General features: G+C 40.8%; 1 protein-coding gene across 5 annotated transcripts in view; it reads right to left on the bottom strand.

The window, feature by feature from the left end:
• Positions 1–7,012: 7,012 nt before the first annotated feature.
• NFIX (nuclear factor I X) overlaps positions 7,013–24,818 on the bottom strand; it is a 172,707-nt gene continuing 154,901 nt past the window's right edge. For all 5 annotated transcript variants that reach the window (XM_088463418.1, XM_088463417.1, XM_088463420.1 and 2 more), the window contains one exon: positions 7,013–11,345. In XM_088463418.1, the coding sequence (XP_088319544.1) occupies positions 11,331–11,345 (15 nt within the window). In that variant the 3' untranslated portion in view covers positions 7,013–11,330. The remainder of the gene's footprint in view (positions 11,346–24,818) is intronic.

The following is a 24,818-nucleotide window of genomic DNA, read 5'->3' as shown; positions in this document are numbered from 1 at the left end:
ATAGGGAGGGGGGGCACTACTGGGAGCACTGTATGGGGGGGCTGGCCACTACTGGGGTCACTGTATACGGGGGACTACTACTGGGGGCACTGCATAGGGGGATTACAACTGGGGGAACTGCATAGGAGGGCTACTGCTGGGGACACTGCATAGGGGGGCTACTACTGGGGGCACTGCATAGGGGGGATTGCTATTGGGGGTACTGCATAGGAGGATTACAACTGGGGGAACTGCATAGGAGGGCTACTACTGGGGGCACTGCATATGGGGGCTACTACTGGGAACATTGCATAGGGGGGCTACTACTGGGGGCACTGCATAGGGGGGATTGCAACTGGGGGCACTGCATAAAGGGGATTACAACTGGGGGAACTGCATAGGGGGGCTACTAATGGGGGCACTGCATAGGGGGGGTTACAACTGGGGGGACTACTTGGGGCACTGCATAGGGGGGATGACTACTGGGGGCAATGCATAGGGGGGACTACTACTGGAGGCACTGTATAATGGGGACCACTTCTGGGGCCACTACTGGGGGCACTGCATAGGGGGCCACTAATGGGGGCACTGCATAAGGGGGCCCAAAGCATATCCTTGCACCTGGCCCACCACTCTCTAGGTCCGCCACTGCAAGGCTCTGAATATCTATGTCTAATCCATGTGCTCCCTGCTCTGATTATCTGTCTAAGCAATGTGTTCCAGGTGGTGAATATATCTGTTTAATGCATGTGTTCCAGACTTTGAATATGTCTAATCCATGTGTTCCAGGCTCTGAATATATACGTCTAATCCATGTGTTCTATGCTCTGAATACTGTATCTCTGTCTAATCCATGTGTTTCAGGCTTTGAATAGCTATGTCTACTCAATGATTTCCAGGCTTTGAATATCTGTCTAATCCGTATGTTCCAGGCTCTGAATATCTATGTCTAATGCATGCAGGGACGGACTGGCCATCGGGCACTTCTGGCAAATGCCAGAAGGGCCGATGGCCAAATGGGTCGCTTTGGCTGAGCACAGGCTCACCTGGCAGTGCAACCTCCCGGGCGGCGCCTTGCTCAGTAAAGAGATTGCACGAATGCGCGGCCGCACGTCCCTGAAATCTTCTTACTGAGCAAGGCGAGTACCTTGCCTTGCCGCGACCAGCGCAGCCGCACTGAAGAGTCCGGACGCCGGCTGAGACTGGCCTCCGCGTCCTGCTGCTGGCTGCACTTGTCAGTCTGTCCGGGCTGTTCTCTCTCTGGACGGTGGTTGGGGCCAGGCTGTCCACTCCCATCTGCCGCGCCCGCCCTCCAAACTGGCCACAGACTGGGCAGGATCATGAGGCAAGCGCACAGCAGGGAGATGCACTGCGCTGCGCCTTCATCAGGTAACTACACCTCCACGGGGGGAAGCAGGGGGAAGGGGGGGGGGTGCAAGCAGCATGTGTAAATAATGTCAGTGCAGCCTGCAGCAGGATGTTGGGGCTGGGGGGGTGCACGTGCAGCATGTGCTATGTCCATTGGGGGGTGTGCAGCGTGTGCTATGTCAGTTGGGGGGTGTGCAGCGTGTGCTATGTCATTTAGGGGGTGTGCAGCATGTGCTATGTCAGTTGGGGGGTGTGCAGCGTGTGCTATGTCATTTGGGGGGTGTGCAGCGTGTGCTATGTCAGTTGGGGGGTGTGCAGCGTGTGCTATGTCAGTTGGGGGCTGTGCAGCGTGTGCTATGTCAGTTGGGGGGTGTGCAGCGTGTGCTATGTCATTTGGGGGGTGTGCAGCATGTGCTATGTCAGTTGGGGGGTGTGCAGCTTGTGCTATGTCAGTTGGGGAGTGTGCAGTGTGTGCTATGTCCGTTGGGGGGTGTGCAGCGTGTGCTATGTCCGTTGGGGTGTGTGCAGCGTGTGCTGTCAGTTGGGGTGTGTGCAGCGTGTGCTATGTCAGTTGGGGGGTGTGCAGCGTGTGCTATGTCATTTGGGGGTTGTGCAGCGTGTGCTATGTCAGTTGGGTTGTGTGCAGCGTGTGCTATGTCAGTTGGGGGGTGTGCAGCGTGTGCTATGTCAGTTGGGGGGTGTACAGCGGCTGACATTCTGTCTTCTTTCGAGACCTTGCTCCCTTACTGTGATACCACACTCGGCAATATTACCGCTTCTTGGGAGAGGGGGGGGGGCGTATTTTGACTGCTCGCACTGGGAGCCTCAGACCCTAGAAACTGCCCTGGCCGCGACCAAGCCCCATGGGATTGGGGTCAGTGGGAAGGAATCTGGGGCAGCGCTATGCAGTCTGCTGCCCGGGAAGCGGAGCCGCACGAGGAGTACATGCCATTCAGAGGAGCCGCACTTCCGGGTTTCCGGGCATCAGCTACAGTACAGCAGGACGCTGCTTCACGGGGGACTGCATATGGTGAGTAGGTAAAACCTCTGCACACCAAAACTACATCAGGTATCTCTGCCATCTCCGCCATTAATTTCCCTCTGTCTCTCTCTCATCTCACCTTATTCCTCCTCCTCTTATTCTCTCTTATATCTTCCCTGATTTCTTCTCTCTTTTTTCTGTTTCCCCCTATTCCCTTCTCATCTCCCCCTATTCCTAAACTCTGCTGCCTGCCCTTATTCCTCCTGTCTCAATTCTCCCCCTATTCCTACCCTCTATCTCCCATCTCCCCCTATTCCTCCTCTCTCGCCCAGCTCCCCCTCTTTCTCCCATGGGCTCAATTCAATTCTGCGTGTTGTTAGGTTGGAGAATGCCCTTCTCCTGTGCCTCGCGCCTTACACAAGGTATTTAGTCGCGAGAACGGGCATTCTCTGACTAAACTTCCCGGCACGATGCTGTTTCTGCCGCTCTAAGGGCAGAAAACAGCATTGCGCCTGGACTTTTGTTGGATTTTTGCTTGCATCCCAGGAGGGATGCGAGAAGAAATCCTTAGTCGGGCTTAGTAGTGCAATGGATTAAATAGCTCCGGGAGCTCATATCCGGTGCTATTGAATTTAATCGAGCCCAATGTCTCTCCTGTCTCCCCCTATTCCTTCTCTCTCTTTCCCAGGTTCCCCTCTTTCTCCTATGTATGCCCCTCCCGTCTTTCTCCTATGTATGCCCCTCTGACTCCCTCTCCACCTCCCCCTCTCCTATCTCTGTACCCCTCTCCTAACTGTCTCCCTCTCCCCCTCACTCTCCCCCTCTTTTATCTCTGTCTCCATCTCCCGTTTCCCTCTCCGCCTCTCCCCCCTTCAGTCTCTGTCTCCCCCTTCCTCTCCCCCCCTCCCATCTGTCTCCCTATCCCGTCCCTCTCTCCCTCTTCCCCTGTCCCGTCTGTCTCCCTCTCCATCTCTTCCGTCTCCCCCTATTCCTTCTCTCTCCCAGCTTCCCCTTTCTTCTATGTCTCTCCTGTCTCCCCCTATTCCTCTTCTCTCTCCCAGCTTCCCCTTTCTTCTATGTCTCTCCTGTCTCCCCCTATTCCTCTTCTCTCTCCCAGCTTCCCCTTTCTTCTATGTCTCTCTCGTCTCCCCCTATTCCTCTTCTCTCTCTCGTCTTTCCCTATTCCTTCCTACTCTCACCCAGCTTCCTTCTCCTATGTCTTTCCCGGCCTCCCCAATTCCTTCTCTCTCTCTCCCAGCTTCCCCTATTCCTTCTCTCTCCCAGCTCACCCTATTTCTCCTGTCTCTCTAGCTTCCTCAGTTCCTCCTCCCTTTCTCTCGACTCAGCCTGTTCCTTCACTCTCTCGCGGCTCTCCCTATTTCTTCTCTCTCTTCCTACTCCCCATATTTCTCCTATGTCTCTCCTGGCTCCCCATATTCTCTCTCTCTACCCCAGTTCCTCCTATTCCTCCTCTCTCTCTCCTGGCTTTCCCTAATTCTCCTATGTTGGGTCCCTTCTTTCCTTCTCTCTCCCCAGCTGCCCAAATTCCTCCTATCTTTTTCTCCTGGCTCCCCCCTTTCCTCCTCTCTTTTTCTCCTGGCTCCCCCCTTTCCTCCTCTCTTTTTCTCCTGGCTCCCCCCTTTCCTCCTCTTTTTTTCCTGTCTCTCTATTCCTTTTAGTATGTTGCTATTTCAAACCTGCAGATCCATGTAGTATTAATATTGTATACAATATACTGTTTATTATATTTCTATTTTATAATATGTGCAAATATTCATATGTGTATCTGAATAAGGGACACTCTTGTGTGACATAACGTGAAAAAGGGACACTACTGTGTGACGTAACGTGACTATGGGGCACTACCGTGTGGCGTAATGTGAAAAAGGGACACTACTGTGTGACGTAACGTGAAATATTAGGTGGCTACGCCCCTTCCCAGCAAAACTACGCTTGAAATTTTTTTGCACGTACCTTTGGCACGCGCTCTCCCTGCTTCCCCTATAGTTGGCGGCACAAACGCTCTTCTGTTAAAATGTGTAGTTGTGGCTCTGCTTTGGTGTGCACAGAGGTATCCTCTGCATTCAGCAACCCTGCCCTAAAAAAGTCCTACAGTGAACACTATCTAATCTTCTACAACTGCTAAACTATCGCTTGGGAAAATGCCTTCCCCTTTCTTGTGTATGACCTACACCAGTGAAGTGCCAGCTTTACCCATAGATATCTGTCCAATCTGTCTGGTGGGAAAGAAAATCTGGTCCATTTTCTAGCATCTGGGAGCAAATTTCTATTGTTATTTGCTCCCACACATTCCCAGATTTTCTGTCCCACCACACGAATTGGACAGATATATCTATAGGTGTCTGCAAAACTTAACAGAACCAACACAATACCAAATGTTTGACTCCCATGCAGGATGTGCTCTGTTGTATGTATTTTAATAGATAATGATGTGTACTTGTCTGTTGTTCTAATATTAATTACATTTATAAGAGCATAGACTAAAGTGGGAGGGGTCAGGAATAGTTTGGGGAGGAGTCTATGCCAGGAGACAGATGCTGACGCGAGGTTGGCCTGTGTGCTCTTTAAATGCCAGGGCCTATTTTTTGTCCCAGTCCGGCCCTGAATGCATGTGTTCCAGGCTCTAAAAAGCTATGTCTAGACCATGTGTTCCAGACTCTGAATAGCTATGTCTAATCCATGTGCTCCAAGCTATGAATAGCTATGTCTGATCAATGTGCTCCATGCTGTCCATAGCTATGTGTAATCCATGTGTTCCAGGCTGTGAATATCTATGTCTAGTCCATGTGTTCCGAGGCTGTGAATATCTATGTCTAGTCCATATGTTCCAGGCTGTGAATATCTATGTCTAGTCCATGTGTTTCAGGCTGTGAATATCTATGTCTCATCCATGTGTTCCAGGCATTGAATATCTATGTCTAATCAATGTGTTCCGTGCTCTGAATATCTATACCTAATCCAAATGTTCTAAATATCTATGTCTAATCCATGTGTTTCATGCTCTTAATATCTGTCTAATCCATGTTTCATGTTCTTAATATCTCTGTCTAATCCATGTGTTTCATCCTCTAAATAGCGATGTCTAATCCATGTGTTGCACGCTGTGTATACCTATGTCTAATCCATATGTTCCATGCTCTGAATATCTCTGTCTAAGCATGTGTTCAAGTCTCTGAATATCTATATCTAATCCATGTGTTCCCTGCTCTGAATAACTGTATAATTCATGTGTTTCATGTTCTGAATATCTCTATCTAATCCATGTACTCCATGCTCTCAATCACTGTCTAATTCATGTGTTTTATGCTCTGAATAGTGATGTCTAATCCATGTCTTCCATGCTCTGAATATCTATGTCTAATCATTTGCTCCGTGCTTTGAATATCTACGTCTAATCCATGTGTTTCAGTCTCTGAATATCTCTGTCCAATCATGTGTTCCAGGCTCTGAATATCTATGTCTAATCCATGTGTTCCATGCCTGAATAACTGTATAATCCATGTGTTTCATGCTCTGAATAGTGATGTCTAATCTACGTGTTCCAGTCTCTGAATATCTTTGTCTAATCCATGTGTTCCTTGCTCTGAATATCTGTCTAATTTGTGTTTCATGCACTGAATAGTGATTTCTAATCCATGTGTTAGTCTCTGAATATCTACGTCTAATCGTGTTCCAGGTTCTGAATATCTGCTCCATGTGTTCCCTCTTCTGAATATCTATGTCTAATCATGTGTTCCAGGCTCTGAATATCTGCTGCATGTGTTCCAGGCTCTGAATATCTACGTCTAATCATGTGTTCCGGGCTCTGAATATCTGTCTAATCCATGTGTTCCCTGCTCTGAATATCTGTCTAATTCATGGTTCATGCTCTGAATAGTCATGTCTAATCCATGTGTTCCCTGCTCTGAATATCTGTTATTCATGTGTTTCATGCTCTGAATAGTGATGTCTAATCCATGTGTTCCATTCTCTGAATATCTGTCTAATGGAGCATACACACGGTCAGATGTGTCAGATGAACGTTTTGAATGATTGAACAATTTCTGACTGCATTAAAATGAATGGAATCGTCCAAGTCTGACTGCAAACACATCAGATGTCAGATATCGTTATCTGACCAGTGGGAACGCACATCGTTCATCTGACAAACATGTCAGATTTTCCTTCAGATATGAACGATTGAACGATTTTTAAAATCGTTATCGTTCAGATCTGAAGAAAATCTGACCGTGTGTATGCACCATAATTCATGTGTTTCATGAGCTGAATAGTGATGTTTAATCCATGTGTTCCATGCTCTGAATATCGTTGATACACCAAGGAAATTTATGTTTTAGCTGTATTTTAATAACAGGTACCACTATATCAGACTTTATGGTTTCACTTTGTACTGCATACAGTATATTGTTACAGTAGCAGTATTAGGGGGTTTAAACATAGAAAGTAAATTAAGGACCTCATTTATATAATGGTTTAGTCATGTTTATTTTTTACACCACTGTATGTACTGATAAGTGTTATAGGTCTTTTTCAGAAATCATCCTTCAATATGGCAGCTCCACAGAAGAGATATTTCTCATTTAATACCATTGACCTCAGGTGTGGTGTTCCTTATTTTTATTTATTCAACAATAAATTGAGACATATCCAAGTTTACTTCCAGGAAATGATTTTATTTCACATACACATAATAATAGCCATCCAATAGGGAAGCACAGGGGTAGGGTTGGATACTGGGCAGGGATGGGCTGACGCGATTTAGGTACGAGGGGGATTAAAAAACGTATAAAAAAAATAAAACTGATAATATTTCAAGCAGGGATAAAATACACAGAGAGTAGGGAGACGGGAGAGAGGGTAAGTAAAAAGCGGGGTAAGGAAGGAAGCACTGAAATGAGAGCGGATGACAAAAGTTAGGGGATGGGGCTTAGATAATTAGGGGTAGATATAGACAATAAGTGGCTAAGAGAAGAGTGAGAGCAAGGTTATAGAAAACTGAGCTAGTGAAAAAGGTGAAAGTGAATAATGGGATATAGTACTTCAGAATAGAAGAGTTGATGGGGCTGATAGTTGAGGGTAGGGGACAAAAAAGTAGATGGGAGTGAGGCAAAAGGTCAGAGGGAAAATTTTACAGAAGAGGGCGCTATACTGACAACAAGCATTCCATTTACACATTCTGTAGAGAGCGGTGGAGCGTACACAGTGGTAATATGTTTAGAATGAAAGGAAAGGTAATAGGAAAGGGGAAGATGAGTCAAATACCAAATGAGAGAGAGAGGGATTTCCATTCTAGATACGCAATGCAATGATATACAAGAACCTTGTTCTTTCTGAAGGGAACAGAGAGCTAATGATGGCCTTTTTTGCAGTCAGTGTTACCCTTTATCCACAAAGGTTTATTACTGTTTAAAAATTAAAGAACATACCTTTCTACTTTTTTTCTACACAATTTGTTTTACTTCAATTGTTAGGCTATTTTTTTACAATTAGCCTATTTTCCGTCAAGTACATTTTTTATTCGATCCCTTTTTTTTATTTTTTATTTTGTGTTAAGCTTAAGGTGCACTTGTCAGGCAATGCTATATAGAAGTCCTGCTATTATATTGTTAAAAGCATGCATGAAATTCTGCAACTCAGTCCACCAGTGGCGCAGGGTTGCCAGTTAAATATGGAAATGTAAAATTAAATGAAGTGGTCTTATTACAATTTAAATTTTAATGACATATCTAAAATTGTATGAAATTATTGTCTGCAATGTATTTCAGCAGTAGAGTTTAATAGGCTTTTTTAAAAAAAATTCTTCTCAGTGTTGCTTACTGCTACTAAATTTACTGACAGATCTAAAGGTCACATTTTAATCTGTCAGAAAAAAATAGATGTCAACAAAAAAACTGACATTTTACCAGCAGAACTATAGAACAGATGAAAATTAATAATTTTAACATTCTATAGAAGCTATTTAACTAATTACAATCCATGTACCCCTTCAGCTATATATGCTAAAAGCAATTTCAGCAAAAATAGTTACCTAAGTTAACAATTCTGGTCCCATCCTAATGGGTTTCACTTAGTATCCCAGTGAGTATGATCTGAAAGTTATCACTCATCTGTTACATTAACATTGGATATCAGGCAACAAAATGCTAAATCATTTAGAGAAATACTGGCGTTCAGAAAGGATAGCTGAGGTACACAGAGCCCTTGATACCTAGATAGATTAGGGGGACTAATCTCTAAGTTTAATTAAGCATCATTATGGGCATTTAGAATCTCTATTTTAATTAAGCATGATAATATATATATATATATATATTGCAATAATTGCTCTTAGCAGGAAAAGAGGGCTTATCAAAAAAGGGGGCACTACTTAACAATTTTACCTGCACCACAATATTTATTTGTGAGAAAAATAAACATGCACAAATAAGGCACTTGTCCTGTGTCAAGTAAGATGTGACACAGGTCAAGCACATGGTCCTATTAATGAGACATTTATCAAAGAAAAATGTCAGGATAATTTTTATAAATATGAGCATGTCAGCACACTTATTTTCTGCTAATTTCTTTTTCAGGGATATTTCTGAGTGGCTATTGTTAATGTCCCAAAAATAAAATTCCTACCCATTTTACTGAATTTATATGAAAGTGTTGTCAATATCCTATGATAGCTTTAGCATGACAAGTGCATTTTAAGTAGAAATAGATCACTATTGCTTTAAAAGATCATTTCTTAACTAAATGCTGAACAGAGAATGGTAAGTTAGCTGTTATATACATATTATATATGTTATTTTAGACAAACAAAATCTAGCTTACTTGTTTCTTTAGGGTTTTTTTTTGGGGGGGGGGAGGACATGCTAATCCCTTTTTAAAAATCCCAGCTCCTCATAACATCACCACTACAAAATTATAGAAAGGCACTATGCAGGCTGGTATTAAATTCAAACATGATACCCTCTTGCTGGGAGAGTTTAAGGGAACATTTCCAGTTGGGATGAATCCCTCTTAATATAGAATATTCCAATTCCAGTTCCAAACAAATGTTTAAGGCACTCCCTACCATACACTAATACCTTCTTAAAGTTCCAATTATCTGTAGGATTTGAAACACATTAACGTGCAGAGTAAAATTGTTGCCTCCTTTTCTACAAATGGCCATTTACAGCTTTCTGCATCCCGTAACACCCCACCCTACACACACACACCCTAAAAAATTCCTATAAAAAGTGGGCAAACTAAAAGAAAAAAAAGTGCATCATGCTTTAATGTTGGTTTCAGATGTGGTCTTTAAATAAAAGCAAAGCACCTAAGGGATAAAGATTTTTTTGTTTAATTTCGATCCCGAAAATCTTACATCCACTCATTAAATATAGTTGTTTACCAGCAGCAGATTATAATATTTTTCAGCAGTTCTCAAAATAAATCATATAAAAAGATTGACAAACATGCGAAAAACAGCAGACACGGTATTGTCCCTTATCTATGAGAAGGTAAAATTTGGCAAACATATAGTCAGATCTTACTATTGTGCAGACAAAAACAATTGGAATAGTTTTGGGCAGATGCCTATTTCTTATTAAAATTAATCTGGATATTTTTTTAAAAGTAATCATATTCTTTAGGCATGCAATACACAACATGGTATTATGTATATTAAATAAACAATCATAAATGTTATGCTGAATCAAATATATGTTTAATTGTATCAAGTTGTTAACATTCATATAGTAAAATCATTTAATATTTATGTTTAACCAAAAAAATTAGTGCAAGTCACCTATAAGACTGTAAAAATGCCAAATTTCACTCCCATAGTTACATATTGCATGAAACAGTTTTGCCAAATTCTATTAATCTGATTTATTTTTGAATTCTGCAAATTTTGATAAAAAGAAAACATTGGATTTTTTCCCACCAATATGATACACAATAACAGTTTTAATATAATTGCTATTCTGCTGCATTTTTTGTCAAACATTTCATGTTTTGATTTTTTTTTTTACAAAGAACTTGTAAAAGAAATAGTGCAATGGGTAATACAGATGCAAACACAGAAACGATAATAACAAGATTTCAAATGTTTAGTGCAAGAAAAAAAAATGTTAATGTCTGTAGACAGACAGATTTCCCAATTTATATTTTTAGAGTCCACTGGGAAATTAAAGGACTTTCTGAAAAAGAAAATAATTTTTTTTTGTTTAAAAAAAAAAAAAAAAAGGAAATGTATTCGTGCTTTTAAATAGTAACCTTAAAAAAGTTCTAACCTAATTTTAAATCATTGCACTTAAGTGTTTGAAGTTGTGTCATTGTCCCTTGCCATTAAGCCCATGAAAACCAAGTAATTTGTGTTCTTTAACTTGTTTGGAAAAAATAGTTTTATACATTTTTTTTTTTTTGCTGTACGGAACACAAGTTAAAGTATGATTTTTTCCTGATTTACAAAACCATTATATCACCTCCCAAATAATCAGGAAAAGTCAATAGGTAACCCTGTGGTAAGAAGGACATACGCCATATATAAAAACTCCCTCCTGTCTGTATCAATGTGTCACCCTACAGTTGGAGGAATAGACCACAAGGTCCTAAATCCCTCCTGAATTTGTTTGTTTTCACTTTACAGAAGGAGGTACAAACACCCTGATCCTTTTTTCGTAAACAGTTGAATTTGTAGAAGTGAGGACGGGGTATGACAGGTGGGCAAGCATTGACGAGACAAAACAGGGATGAGCGGTAAGGGGTGGAAAGGGAGTGGCATTTTCCCTTCACTACCAAAGGGTGTTAAGAAGCGCAGACATTAAAAAAAGTTCTGCCCCTAGCAACAGCATTTTTTTTTCTGTCATACGCGATGTGAGGAAGGTCCTAGTGTTCCGGGCTTTCTCTGGGGAAGACCTCCTGAAGTCAAGTGTGTATATGGAGAGTGGGGGCCTGTGTCACAAATCTTTGTTCCATCCGCTCGTAGATTTGCAGCTTGGCGGTAATATCAAAGGAACCAGGACTGGTAGAGACAAAGGAAGGAAAAGGGGTTAAAAAAATGAAATAATCTTTATCAATGACAGAAGAATATATTTTACATGATGGATAAACTTATAGTTTGTCTAAATATTTTACCCTGAATGTTGCTAGGTAAGTATTATGGCTCTACACTATAATATGGACTGTATGATACAACATGATAGCCATGGTGAACGGCCACAGAGATAGTCTTCTACTTTCTACATATGCAAAAACATCACTTCATCTACTAATAAATGTATATATAGCGAAGATACCATACAGTTGTACAACGCTTTATTAACTACATATATATATATATATTTTTTTTTTTATAAAAAGTCACTTATATAGCGTCAGCATATTCCGTTGCACACACACACACACATATATATATATACACACACACACACGAGCACTCACATGACATGAAAAATATTAATCAATTGCTCAGTCCAATGATTCAGTTTGTTTGTAAGAACTTTCTTTAAAGATGAACTTAAACTTATGGCTGGGTGACTGTTTGCTATTGTGTGACTGCTGTCCGGAGGTTGTGCATTACATTCCCGCTGTGGGAAAGGCACCTAGGCAGAGATACTGTATTCATTATAGGTGTGCCTGACACTGGAATTAGTGTGTGTGTATATAAATAAATAAGAATAATAATAAAAAAAAAAAAATATATATATATATATATATATATATATATATATATATCTAACACACACGTATAGATATATATGTAGACTTGCCAAAGTTTCCACCTTTGCTTGTTTCATTACAAATATACAGGAGGCTGGGTTATCCCAGCAGTTGTGAAAGGCACATTTAACAAAATAAGTGTATATAAATACATAGAAGTATACTAATAAGTTAGAGGTATCCAGCTTTTAGTCATACCTCCTAACTGGCCCAATTTCATTGAGACAGTCCCAATTTGAGGAGAGTGTCCTGCGATCAGGAATGACAGGGAGTATTTAATACTAAACAACACAGATCACAGGCCCGCCAAGTGGGCAAAGCGAGGGCAGCTGTTGTGCCAAAAATTTGCTAATGCCGCAGGAGGCGTCTTGTGTAAATGGACACCTCCTGCTGGCTTCTGTGATCCACTGCTGCCTCCGAGGACATAGCATCGGATCACTCTGAGTGAACATCGGTCTTCTGAGTAACCTGCAGGTTACTTAGGTTGATCAATGTTTTCACCCAGCTGAAGACAGTGATGCTGCATACAATGTTGAAAGCCCCTGGCTTCAGCATGCCCAGGAAACGGGGCCGACACTCCCCCGTTTTCTGAGACGCTGCCCTGCTTCACCCATAAATGCCCGCTCAGGCTGTGGCGTCCGGACACTGTGAGCGAGCTCACAGGAGGAGATCTGAAATGTACAGTACAGATCCTGCGCATGCAATTAGTTGTGTGTTTGCGTTTGACATTTGAGTTTTTTTTTTTCTATTAGTTCTTTTAAACCATAACATTTTCTGTGGGGAAATTTAGGGTAAGATGCATGGTTAACTACGGCTAATTTCTAATGATCAGTGAAAAACATACTGCAATAAAAAATTAGAGATAAATATATAGGCCAATTAGTATCGGTAAATTAACACTGCTAATGGATCCCCTAGGGCCATCCAATTAGCCCTGAAGTCCGGCCCGACACCGCACTTATCGGGGATTTTTTTTGAGACCTGATGTGTCCCGAAAAGTCATTCTCGAAAAGTGCTGTTTTCGCTGGCGCAACGCCGAAAACACATAGGTCCGTGAACTTATCACGTATGCTATGTGTTTTCAGCCGAATTATCCTATTTGTTCACCCAAACAAATAGGATAAGATTATAGAAAAAATAGGCCAAAAACAAGGATTATCTGCGAAAAATCCCCGTCTTTCGCCCCTGAAATTAGATACCACAGATAGTCACACATTATACAGCACACATAATGTTTATTATGAATGTATGCCGTCATACATGTGTAAAGCGTAAATGTAATCTTATACCTCTAGGAAAATATACTATTATTTCTTATTTTGGTTTAAATGAGTGATACTGTTATGTAGCTGCCTTTTACATGGCACGGTAAGAAATGGATGGCTAATGTACATAGGTTTTAAAAAAGTACTATTAGGTGTTATACAGGAGATTACGGAATGCCTGTGATAATATTAATACTCAGGGCTATAAGGAGTTATATGTAATTGCTTGCCTGTGATAATATTAATACTCAGGGCTATAAGGAGTTATATGTAATTGCTTGCCTGTGATAATATTAATACTCAGGGCTATAAGGAGTTATATGTAATTGCTTGCCTGTGATAATATTAATACTCAGGGCTATAAGGAGTTATATGTAATTGCTTGCCTGTGATAATATTAATACTCAGGGCTATAAGGAGTTATATGTAATTGCTTGCCTGTGATAATATTAATACTCAGGGCTATAAGGAGTTATATGTAATTGCTTGCCTGTGATAATATTAATACTCAGGGCTATAAGGAGTTATATGTAATTGCTTGCCTGTGATAATTATCAATATGCAGGACTATTAGGAGTTATAGATTACTGATTGCCTGTGATACCTATTAACTTACAGGACTATTAGGAGTTATACAGAAGTTTTCTGCTTGCCTGTGATGATATTCAGGGCTATTATGAGTAATACAAACTGATTTCCAATGGTAATTATTAATTCACAGGAGTTTACTGGTTACCTGCAATAATTATTACTATATAGAACTATTAGCACTTATACAGGAGTTTACTGCTTGCCTGTGATTATTATTATGCAGGACTATTAGGAGTTATACAGGAGTTTTACTGGTTATTATCTGTGATAACTATACATACACAGGACTATAAGAGTCATACATTACTGATTGCCTCAGAACTTTTAGGAGTTCTATTACTGATTGCCAATGATAGTCATTAATAACACTGGACTATGAGGAGGTATACGCTACTGATTGACAATAATACTTATTACTACAAAGGACTATTAGGAGTTATACCAATGTCAATTAATTGCCTGTGATCAGCATTGATGGCTAATAAATTGTTCATGCTGCCCTACTGATCTGTGTTAAGGGCCTACAGTATTTACATAAGTGAGAACACATATCTAACAGAAGAATAGAACAGAAGAAGTATATATCTCAATGGCCCATATTTTATTTTCATTTTTTTTTTTTTTTTATTCTGGGCGACCCGTCCCACTCTACATGCACGAGCCAGCAAGCCAGAAAGCCCCAAACCCACTTTGCGCAGTCAGCCAGTAGATGGGAAAGTGAGTATCGCAAAATGTTTTTGCTGACTTCTGGCGAGGGAAGATGTTTCTGCACTGAGAAGTGAAGAAAATCTCTTATCGCAGGAAAAATAGTCAACAGGTGTCTTGGGAAATACAGGACATCTATGCACAGGTATTTTTAAGAAGTTTGTCGTGGTGGTGTCTGAGGATTCTATTGCCATGCAGAAGGAGGTGACGGCCTCTGGCTCTCCAGCTGTTCTGGAACTACAAGTTCCAGCATGCTTTGGCAAGGCATGTTGGAATAGGTAATTCTGAAACAGCTGAGTCTTGGTGGGATATATGTGGCTTGTACTACAGGCAGAATACTCTATTTGTGTACCTTGGTTTGGAAAGAGTTCTAGGTTGGTCCCCAGTAATGTGGAAGTGTCATCATGACTTGCTGCAAATATGAAAGACTAGACTGGAAGTGGTAGAGGCATAGGCACTGTATATTAAACTGCAGGTTTTATACACAAGTATTTTTTACCTGTCCTGTAAATTACTATGAGCTTTTATACTATGTTTAAAACATTGTAGCTACAAGTAGCGCATTGGTGTAAGGTGACCTAAACAATCATTTTACTGTAGCATTTCTCAGGTGTGCGAGGATGGGGTAAATCTGGGACAAAGGGAAGCAGAGAGACTTGGTGAAGCATACCTTTTCCTAACAATTCAGAAATGAATCAATATGTAGAAACAAATCATGCATGGCAGATTATTGTAATATATGTTAAATGATAGCACAACTGAAAACTGTACTTAGGACCTACAGTAGGTTATTGTAATAAAAGGTTACAGGGGTAATAATACACTTAGGAGCTGGATTACTGTACTAAGATATTACTCGGGTAATAATACTCTCAGGAATTGGATTCCTGTGGTAAGATATTACAGGGGATATAATACTATCAGGGGCTGGGTTACTGTAATAAGGTATTATAGAGATAAAAAGATACTCAGGAGCTGAGTTACTGTAATAATATGTTACAGGGGTAATAAGACACTCACGAACTGGGTTACTGTAATAATATGTTACAGGGGTAATAAGGCACTCAGGAGCTGGGTTACTGAAATAATATGTTACAGGGGTAATAAGACACTCAGGATACTGTAATAAGATGTTACAGGGGTAATAAGACACTCAGGAGCTTGGTTACTGTAATAAGATGTTACAGGGGTAATAAGACACTTAGGAGCTGGGTTACTGTAATAATATGTTACAGAGTTAATAAGGCACTCACGAACTGGGTTACTGTAATAATATGTTACAGGGGTAATAAGACATTCAGGAGCTGGGTTACTGAAATAATATGTTACAGGGGTAATAAGACACTCAGGATACTGTAATAAGATGTTACAGGGGTAATAAGACACTCAGGAGCTTGGTTACTGTAATAAGATGTTACAGGGGTAATAAGACACTTAGGAGCTGGGTTACTGTAATTAGATGTTATAGGGGTAATAAGAAAATCAGGAGCTGAGTTACTGTAATAATATGTTACAGGGGTAATAAGACACTCAGGAGCTGGGTTACTGTAATTAGATGTTACTGGGGTAATAAGACACTCAGGAGCTGGGTTACTGCAATAAGATGTTACAGGGGTAATAAGACACTCAGGAGCTGGGTTACTGTAATACGATGTTACAGGGGTAATAAGACATTCAGGAGCTGGGTTACTGTAATATGTTGTTACAGGGGTAATAAGACACTTAGGAGCTGGGTTACTGTAATTAGATGTTACTGGGGTAATAAGACACTCAGGAGCTGGGTTACTGCAATTAGATGTTACAGGGGTAATAAGACACTCAGGAGCTGGGTTACTGTAATACGATGTTACTGGGGTAATAAGACACTCAGGAGCCGGGTTACTGTAATATGATGTTACTGGGGTAATAAGACACTCAGGAGCTGGGTTACTGCAATAAGATGTTACAGGGGTAATAAGACACTCAGGAGCTGGGTTACTGTAATACGATGTTACTGGGGTAATAAGACACTCAGGAGCTGGGTTACTGTAATATGATGTTACTGGGGTAATAAGACACTCAGGAGCTGGCATACTGTTAAAAGATGTTACATGGTTGATATGCCAATTGGGAGCTATGTTACTGTAATAGGACATAACTGGGATTATAAGACACTCCATAGCTGGGTGTTTACTGTAAGAAATGTTAGAGGGTAATAAAACACTCAGGAGCTGGGTTACTATAATAAATTGTCACAGGAGTAAAGAGACACTTGGATTACGATAAAAAGATGAAACAGTTGTAAAAAGGAGCCCATATATCAATGATCACATTACACAATGCGATTTGGGCGCAATATTAGCACCCATGATCACATTGCAGTATGCGTTCATATCGGCCAAATGTATTACAGAGCAACCGCAGGGACAGGGGCTCATCCCGCTATGTGCTTGGAGTGAAGTGACTGCGTCAGCGGTCTCTGCACTCCTATGCTGGGACTCTGCAGAACACACACGCGCTACGTAAATTGCCCCTATACAGGTAATTTTCGCAATCTGTAACCCATAAGCTATAGCAGCACAAAGCCAGCTGCGGGGGCCAAGCTGCGGTAGCATTCTGGAGCTTGGTAAATCCAAAAGCATGGCATGGGGGTTGTGGCTGCTTTCGTAAATGGAGGGACCACAGCTAATGTCGGTTCCTCCATAATACATCTAGGGGATACAAATTATTTGTGGTTATCCTCCAAAAGCCGGTGTTTTTAGGAAATATACTGCAAATAGTTAATGATAAATGGGCCCCTTAGACACTCAAGAGTTCTGTTACTGTACCAGGAGCTGGCTGGCAACTTTTAGCCTGGGGGGCAAATGCATGCAGGCGGCCCTGGCAGAGGGGTAGCGTGTAGCCAGGGTGCCCGAAGAACATGCTAAGGCGCCCCCCCCCTCAAGTGTTCCAGGCAGGAGGGGGGTCCATATGGGATTAATTTAAAGTAAAAATAAAGATTAGGAGCAGCCCCGTCGTGGTGCCCATATGCAGTGCCCCCGTGCCCCAGGAGAGGATCCCCTTATGCAGGCCTCCAGTAGTGCCCCCAAGTAGTGATCCCCCTATGCAGTGCCCCTTATACAGTGCCCCCAGTAGTGGTCCCCCCTGTGCAGTGCTCCTTATATAGTGCCCCCAGTAGCAATCCACACTCCATGCAGTGCCCCCAATAGTGGTAACCCTTATGCAGTGCCCCTTAAATAGTGGCCCCAGTTGTAGTCTCCCCCCTATGCAGTACCCCCAGTATTGCCCTTTTTATAGAGCCCCCAGCAGTGGTCCCTCGATGCAGTGCCCCCAGTGGTAGTCCCCTCCCCCCTATGTAGTGCCCCTAGTAGTAGTCCCCTCCCCCCTATGCAGTGCCCCTAGTAGTTGTCCCCTCCCCTTGTAGTGCCCCTAGTAGTAGTAGTCCCCCCTTGTAATAGTAATCCTCCCCCTTGTAGTGCCCCCAGTAGTAGTCCCCCCCTTGAAGTGCCCCCAGTTATAATCCCCAGTAGTGGTCCCCCCTTGTAGTGCCCCCCCTGTAGTGTCCCCAGTAGTGATCTACCTAGTGATCTACCCCTTGTAGTACCCCCAGTAGTAGTCCCTCCCTCTTGTAGTGCCCCCAGTCCAGTAGTGGTTCCCCCTTTGTAGTGCCACCAGTAGTCCCCCCCCTGTAGTGCCCCCAGTAGTAGTAGTCCCCCCCTTGTATTGCCCCTTAGTAGTAGTCCCCCCCTTGTGGTGCCCCCACTAGTGGTCTCCCCCTTGTTGTGCCCCCAGTAGTGGTCTCCCCCTTGTAGTGCCAGCCTCCCCCCCAGTAGACACACGTAGTAAAAAAAACCAAACAAACACTTACCTGAATCCCCGCTCCCGCCGTCGCCATCCGCTTCTCCGTCTGTCCTTCCCGGGCATTATGGGAGAGACGTCATATGATGTCATGACGCCTCTCCCATTGCCCACTGCGGGAGTCGGAAGATGGAGCGGCTCCCGCAGTGGGCGCTGCAGCAGCTAATGAGAGTCTGACAGACTCTCATTGGCGGCTGCTTACAATAAACACACAGCTGCCGGAGACGGCGGCTGTGTGTTTGTCACTTGTGTAGCGCTGACCGAACTCCGTCCGGTCAGCGCTACACAAGTGGTGCAGTCTGTGTCACAGTGACACAGACTGCCCGCGGCCTGCATGACGCTGCCCCCGGCCCAGCCCGCCACTGTACTGTACTAAGATGTAACATAGGTAATAAGGCACTTAGGAGCTGGGTTACTGTAAAAAGATGAAACAGCAGTAAGTCGATGCGGAGCTGGGTTACTGTAATAAGACGAAACAGGGTTAATAACACTAAGAAGGGTTACTAAAATTAGTTATTACTGGGATAAGGGATGGCCATTGCAATTCGATGGTTAGCAACCATCAAAGTTCCTAATTGATGGAACTACTTTTCCCATCGAATTGTGGTTATTCGATGGTTGCCAGCCATCGGATTCAGTTTGCGATCAGAGTGACTGACGGGACGTCAGCATTTGGGAGTGGTGACGGGGGAGTGGTTGGAGAAATGCAGGAACGCCTGTACGTTTGAACATCTCTGCATGGGTGTGCAGAAATTAGCCACAGCGACGTTATACGCGGTTCGAGTACTCACTGCGTGCGACGAGAATTTCTGAGACAGGTCAGAGCTGCTGTAATTGTGCGTGAGCGTCCGATGTTACCGATCTGCGAGGATGTGAGAAAGCGGTAGTGGGCGTCTCTATGCTGGCCGAGCGGTTGCAAACATTAGCGTATTTTCGTAGCAGATCTGTGTGCGATTACACAGCCATGATCGCAATAGCGATCCATGCTGAATCAGGTCCATACTACAGATGATAATGCTGTTACAGGTCAGTGTTATATTACAGATGATAGCGCTGTGTTACAGATCAGTATTATATTACAGATGATAGTGCTGTGTTACAGATCAGTATTATATTACAGATGACAGCGCTGTGTTACAGATCAGTATTATATTACAGATGATAGTGCTGTGTTACATATCAGTGTTATATTACAGATGAAAGCGCTGTGTTACAGATCAGTGTTATATTACAGATGACAGCGCTGTGTTACAGATCAGTGTTATATTTCAGATGATAGTGCTATGTTACAGATCAGTATTATATTACAGATGATAGTGCTGTGTTACAGATCAGTATTATATTACAGATGATAACGCTGTTACAGATCAGTGTTATATTACAGATGATAGCGCTGTTACAGATCAGTATTATATTACAGATGATAGTGCTGTGTTACAGATCAGTGTTATATTTCAGATGATAGTGCTGTGTTACAGATCAGTATTATATTACAGATGATAACGCTGTTACAGATCAGTGTTATATTACAGATGATAGTGCTGTGTTACAGATCAGTATTATATTACAGATGATAGTGCTGTGTTACAGATCAGTATTATATTACAGATGATAACGCTGTTACAGATCAGTATTATATTACAGATAATAGCACTGTGTTACAGATCAGTGTTATATTTCAGATGATAGTGCTATGTTACAGATCAGTATTATATTACAGATGATAGCGCTGTGTTACAGATCAATGTTATATTACAGATGATAGCGTTGTTACATATCACTGTTACAGTATATTACAGATGATAGCGCTGTGTTACAGACTAGTGTTATATTACAGATGATAGCGCTGTTACAGATCAGTGTTACATTACAGATAATAGCGCTGTGTTACAGGTCAGTGTTATATTACAGATGACAGCGCTGTGTTACAGGTCAGTGTTATATTACAGATGATAGCGCTGTGTTACAGGTCATTGTTATGTTGCTGTTAACACTGTATTACAGATTAGTTATATTACATGTAATAGGACTGTGTTACAGATCAGTGTTATATTACAGATGATAGCGCTGTTACAGGTCAGTGTTATATTACAGATGACAGCGCTGTGTTACAGGTCACTTTTATATTGCTGTTAACATTGTATTACAGATTAGTTATATTACAGATGATAGCGCTGTGTTACAGGTCAGTGTTATATTACAGATGACAGTGCTGTGTTACATATCACTGTTACAGTATATTACAGATGATAGCGCTGTTACATATAAGTGTTATATTACAGATGATAGTGCTCTGTTACAGATCAGTATTATATTACAGATGATAGTGCTGTGTTACAGATCAGTATTATATTACAGATGATAGTGCTGTGTTACAGATCAGTATTATATTACAGATGATAGCACTGTGTTACAGATCAGTGTTATATTTCAGATGATAGTGCTATGTTACAGATCAGTAATATATTACAGATGATAGCGCTGTGTTACAGATCAGTGTTATATTACAGATGATAGCGTTGTTACATATCACTGTTACAGTATATTACAGATGATAGCGCTGTGTTACATATCAGTGTTATATTACAGATGATAGTGCTGTGTTACAGATTAGTGTTATATTACAAATGATAGCGCTGTTACAGATCAGTGTTATATTACAGATAACAGCGCTGTGTTACAGGTCAGTGTTATATTACAGATGACAGCGCTGTGTTACAGGTCAGTGTTATATTACAGATGATAGGCTGTGTTACAGGTCAGTGTTATATTACAGATGATAGCGCTGTGTTACAGGTCAGTGTTTTATTACAGATGATTGTGCTGTGTTACAGGTCAGTGTTATATTACAGATGATAGTGCTGTGTTACAGGTAGGTGTTATATTGCTGTTAACACTGTATTACAGATTAGTTATATTACATATAATAGGACTGTGTTACAGATCAGTGTTATATTACAGATGATAGCGCTGTTACAGGTCAGTGTTATATTACAGATGACAGCGCTGTGTTACAGGTCACTTTTATATTGCTGTTAACACTGTATTACAGATTAGTTATATTACAGATGATAGCGCTGTGTTACAGGTCAGTGTTATATTACAAATGATAGCGCTGTGTTACAGATCAGTATTAGATTACAGATGACAGTGCTGTGTTACAGATCAGTGTTATATTACAGATGATAGTGCTGTGTTACAGATCAGTGTTATATTACAGATGATAGCGCTGTTACAGATCAGTGTTATATTACAGATGATAGCGCTGTTACAGATCAGTGTTATATTACAGATGATAACGCTGTTACAGATCAGTGTTATATTACAGATGATAGCGCTGTGTTACAGATCAGTGTTATATTACAGATGATAACGCTGTTACAGATCAGTGTTATATTACAGATGATAGAGCTGTGTTACAGATCAGTGTTATATTACAGGTGATAGTGCAGTGTTACATATCACTATTATATTACAGATGATAGTGCTATGTTACAGATCAGTGTTGTATTACATATGATAGCGCTGTGTTACAGATCAGTGTTATATTACACATGATAGCGCTGTGTTACATAGCAATGTTACATTACATATGATAGCTCTGTGTTACATATTAATGTTATATTACATATGATAGCACTGTGTTACAGATCAGTATTATATTACAGATGATAGCGCTGTTACATATAAGTGTTATATTACAGATGATAGTGCTGTGTTACAGATCAGTGTTATATTACAGATGATAGCGTTGTTACATATCACTGTTACAGTATATTACAGATGACAGCGTTGTGTTACATATCAGTGTTATATTACAGATGATAGTGCTGTGTTACAGATTAGTGTTATATTACAGATGATAGCGCTGTGTTACAGGTCAGTTTTATATTACAGATAACAGCGCTGTGTTACAGATCAGTATTATATTACAGATGATAGTGCTGTGTTACATATCAGTGTTGTATTACAGATGATAGTGCTGTGTTACAGATTAGTGTTATATTACAGATGATAGCGCAGTGTTACAGGTCAGTGTTATATTACAGATAACAGCGCTGTGTTACAGGTCAGTGTTATATTACAGATGACAGCGCTGTGTTACAGGTCAGTGTTATATTACAGATAATAGTGCTGTGTTACAGATCAGTATTATATTACAGATGATAGTGCTGTGTTACAGATAAGTGTTATATAACAGATGATAGCGTTGTTACATATCACTGTTACAGTATATTACAGATGATAGCATTGTGTTACATATCAGTGTTATATTACAGATGACAGCGCTGTGTTACAGGTCAGTGTTATATTACAGATGATAGCGCTGTGTTACAGATCAGTATTATATTACAGATGATAGCGCTGTGTTACAGATCAGTATTATATTACAGATGATAGTGCTGTGTTACAGATAAGTGTTATATAACAGATGATAGCGTTGTTACATATCACTGTTACAGTATATTACAGATGATAGCATTGTGTTACAGATCAGTGTTATATTACAGATGATAGCGCTGTGTTACAGATCAGTGTTATATTACAGAGGATATCGCTGTGTTACAGGTCAGTGTTATATTGCTGTTAACACTGTATTACAGATTAGTTATATTACAGATGATAGTGCTGTGTTACATATCAGTGTTATATTACAGATGATAGCACTGTGTTACAGATCAGTGTTATATTACAGATGATAGCCCTGTGTTACAGATCAGTGTTATATTACAGATGATAGCACTGTGTTACAGATCACTGTTATATTACAGATGATAGCGCTATGTTACAGATCAGTGTTATATTACAGATGATAGCGCTGTTACAGATCAGTATTATATTACAGATGATAGCGTTGTTACAGATCAGTGTTTTATTACAGGTGATAGTGCAGTGTTACATATCACTATTATATTACAGATGATAGCGCTGTGTTACAGATCAGTGTTATATTACAGATGGTAGCGCTGTGTTACATGTCAGTGTTATATTACATATGATAGCGCTGTGTTACATAGCAATGTTGCATTACATATGATAGCACTGTGTTACAGATCAGTGTTATATTACAGATGATAGCGCTGTGTTACATATCACTGTTACAGTATATTACAGATGATAGCGCTGTTACATATCAGTGTTATATTACAGATGATAGTGCTGTGTTACAGATCAGTATTATATTACATATGATAGTGCTGTGTTACAGATCAGTGTTATATTACAGATGATAGTGCTGTGTTACAGATCAGTATTATATTACAGATGATAGTGCTGTGTTACAGATCAGTGTTATATTACAGATGACAGCGCTGTGTTACAGGTCAGTGTTATATTGCTGTTAACACTGTATTACAGATTAGTTATATTACAGATGATAGTGCTGTGTTACATATCAGTGTTATATTACAGATGATAACGCTGTTACATATCAGTGTTATATTACAGATGATAACGCTGTTACAGATCACTATTATACTACAGATGATAGCGCTGTGTTACAGGTCAGTATTATATTACAGATGATAGCGCTGTGTTACAGATCAGTGTTATATTACAGATGGTAGCGCTGTGTTACATGTCAGTGTTATATTACATATGATAGCGCTGTGTTACATAGCAATGTTACATTACATATGATAGCACTGTGTTACAGATCAGTGTTATATTACAGATGATAGCGCTGTGTTACATATCACTGTTACAGTATATTACAGATGATAGCGCTGTTACATATCAGTGTTATATTACAGATGATAGTGCTGTGTTACAGATCAGTATTATATTACAGATGATAGTGCTGTGTTACAGATCAGTGTTATATTACAGATGATAGTGCTGTGTTACAGATCAGTATTATATTACAGATGATAGTGCTGTGTTACAGATCAGTGTTATATTACAGATGATAGCTCTGTTACAGGTCAGTGTTATATTACAGATGACAGCGCTGTGTTACAGGTCAGTGTTATATTGCTGTTAACACTGTATTACAGATTAGTTATATTACAGATGATAGTGCTGTGTTACATATCAGTGTTATATTACAGATGATAACGCTGTTACAGATCAGTGTTATATTACAGATGATAGCACTGTGTTACAGATCAGTGTTATATTACAGATGATAGCCCTGTGTTACAGATCAGTGTTATATTACAGATGATAGCACTGTGTTACAGATCACTGTTATATTACAGATGATAGCGCTATGTTACAGATCAGTGTTATATTACAGATGATAGCGCTGTTACAGATCAGTATTATATTACAGATGATAGCGTTGTTACAGATCAGTGTTATATTACAGGTGATAGTGCAGTGTTACATATCACTATTATATTACAGATGATAGCGCTGTGTTACAGATCAGTGTT

This window comes from Taudactylus pleione, unplaced genomic scaffold (assembly GCF_031769625.1).
Source record: "Taudactylus pleione unplaced genomic scaffold, aTauple2 ptg001362l, whole genome shotgun sequence".
Taxonomy (NCBI): domain Eukaryota; kingdom Metazoa; phylum Chordata; class Amphibia; order Anura; family Myobatrachidae; genus Taudactylus; species Taudactylus pleione.
The sequence above is the reverse complement of the archived record's forward strand: the minus strand, read 5'-3'. Positions and strand labels throughout refer to the sequence as shown.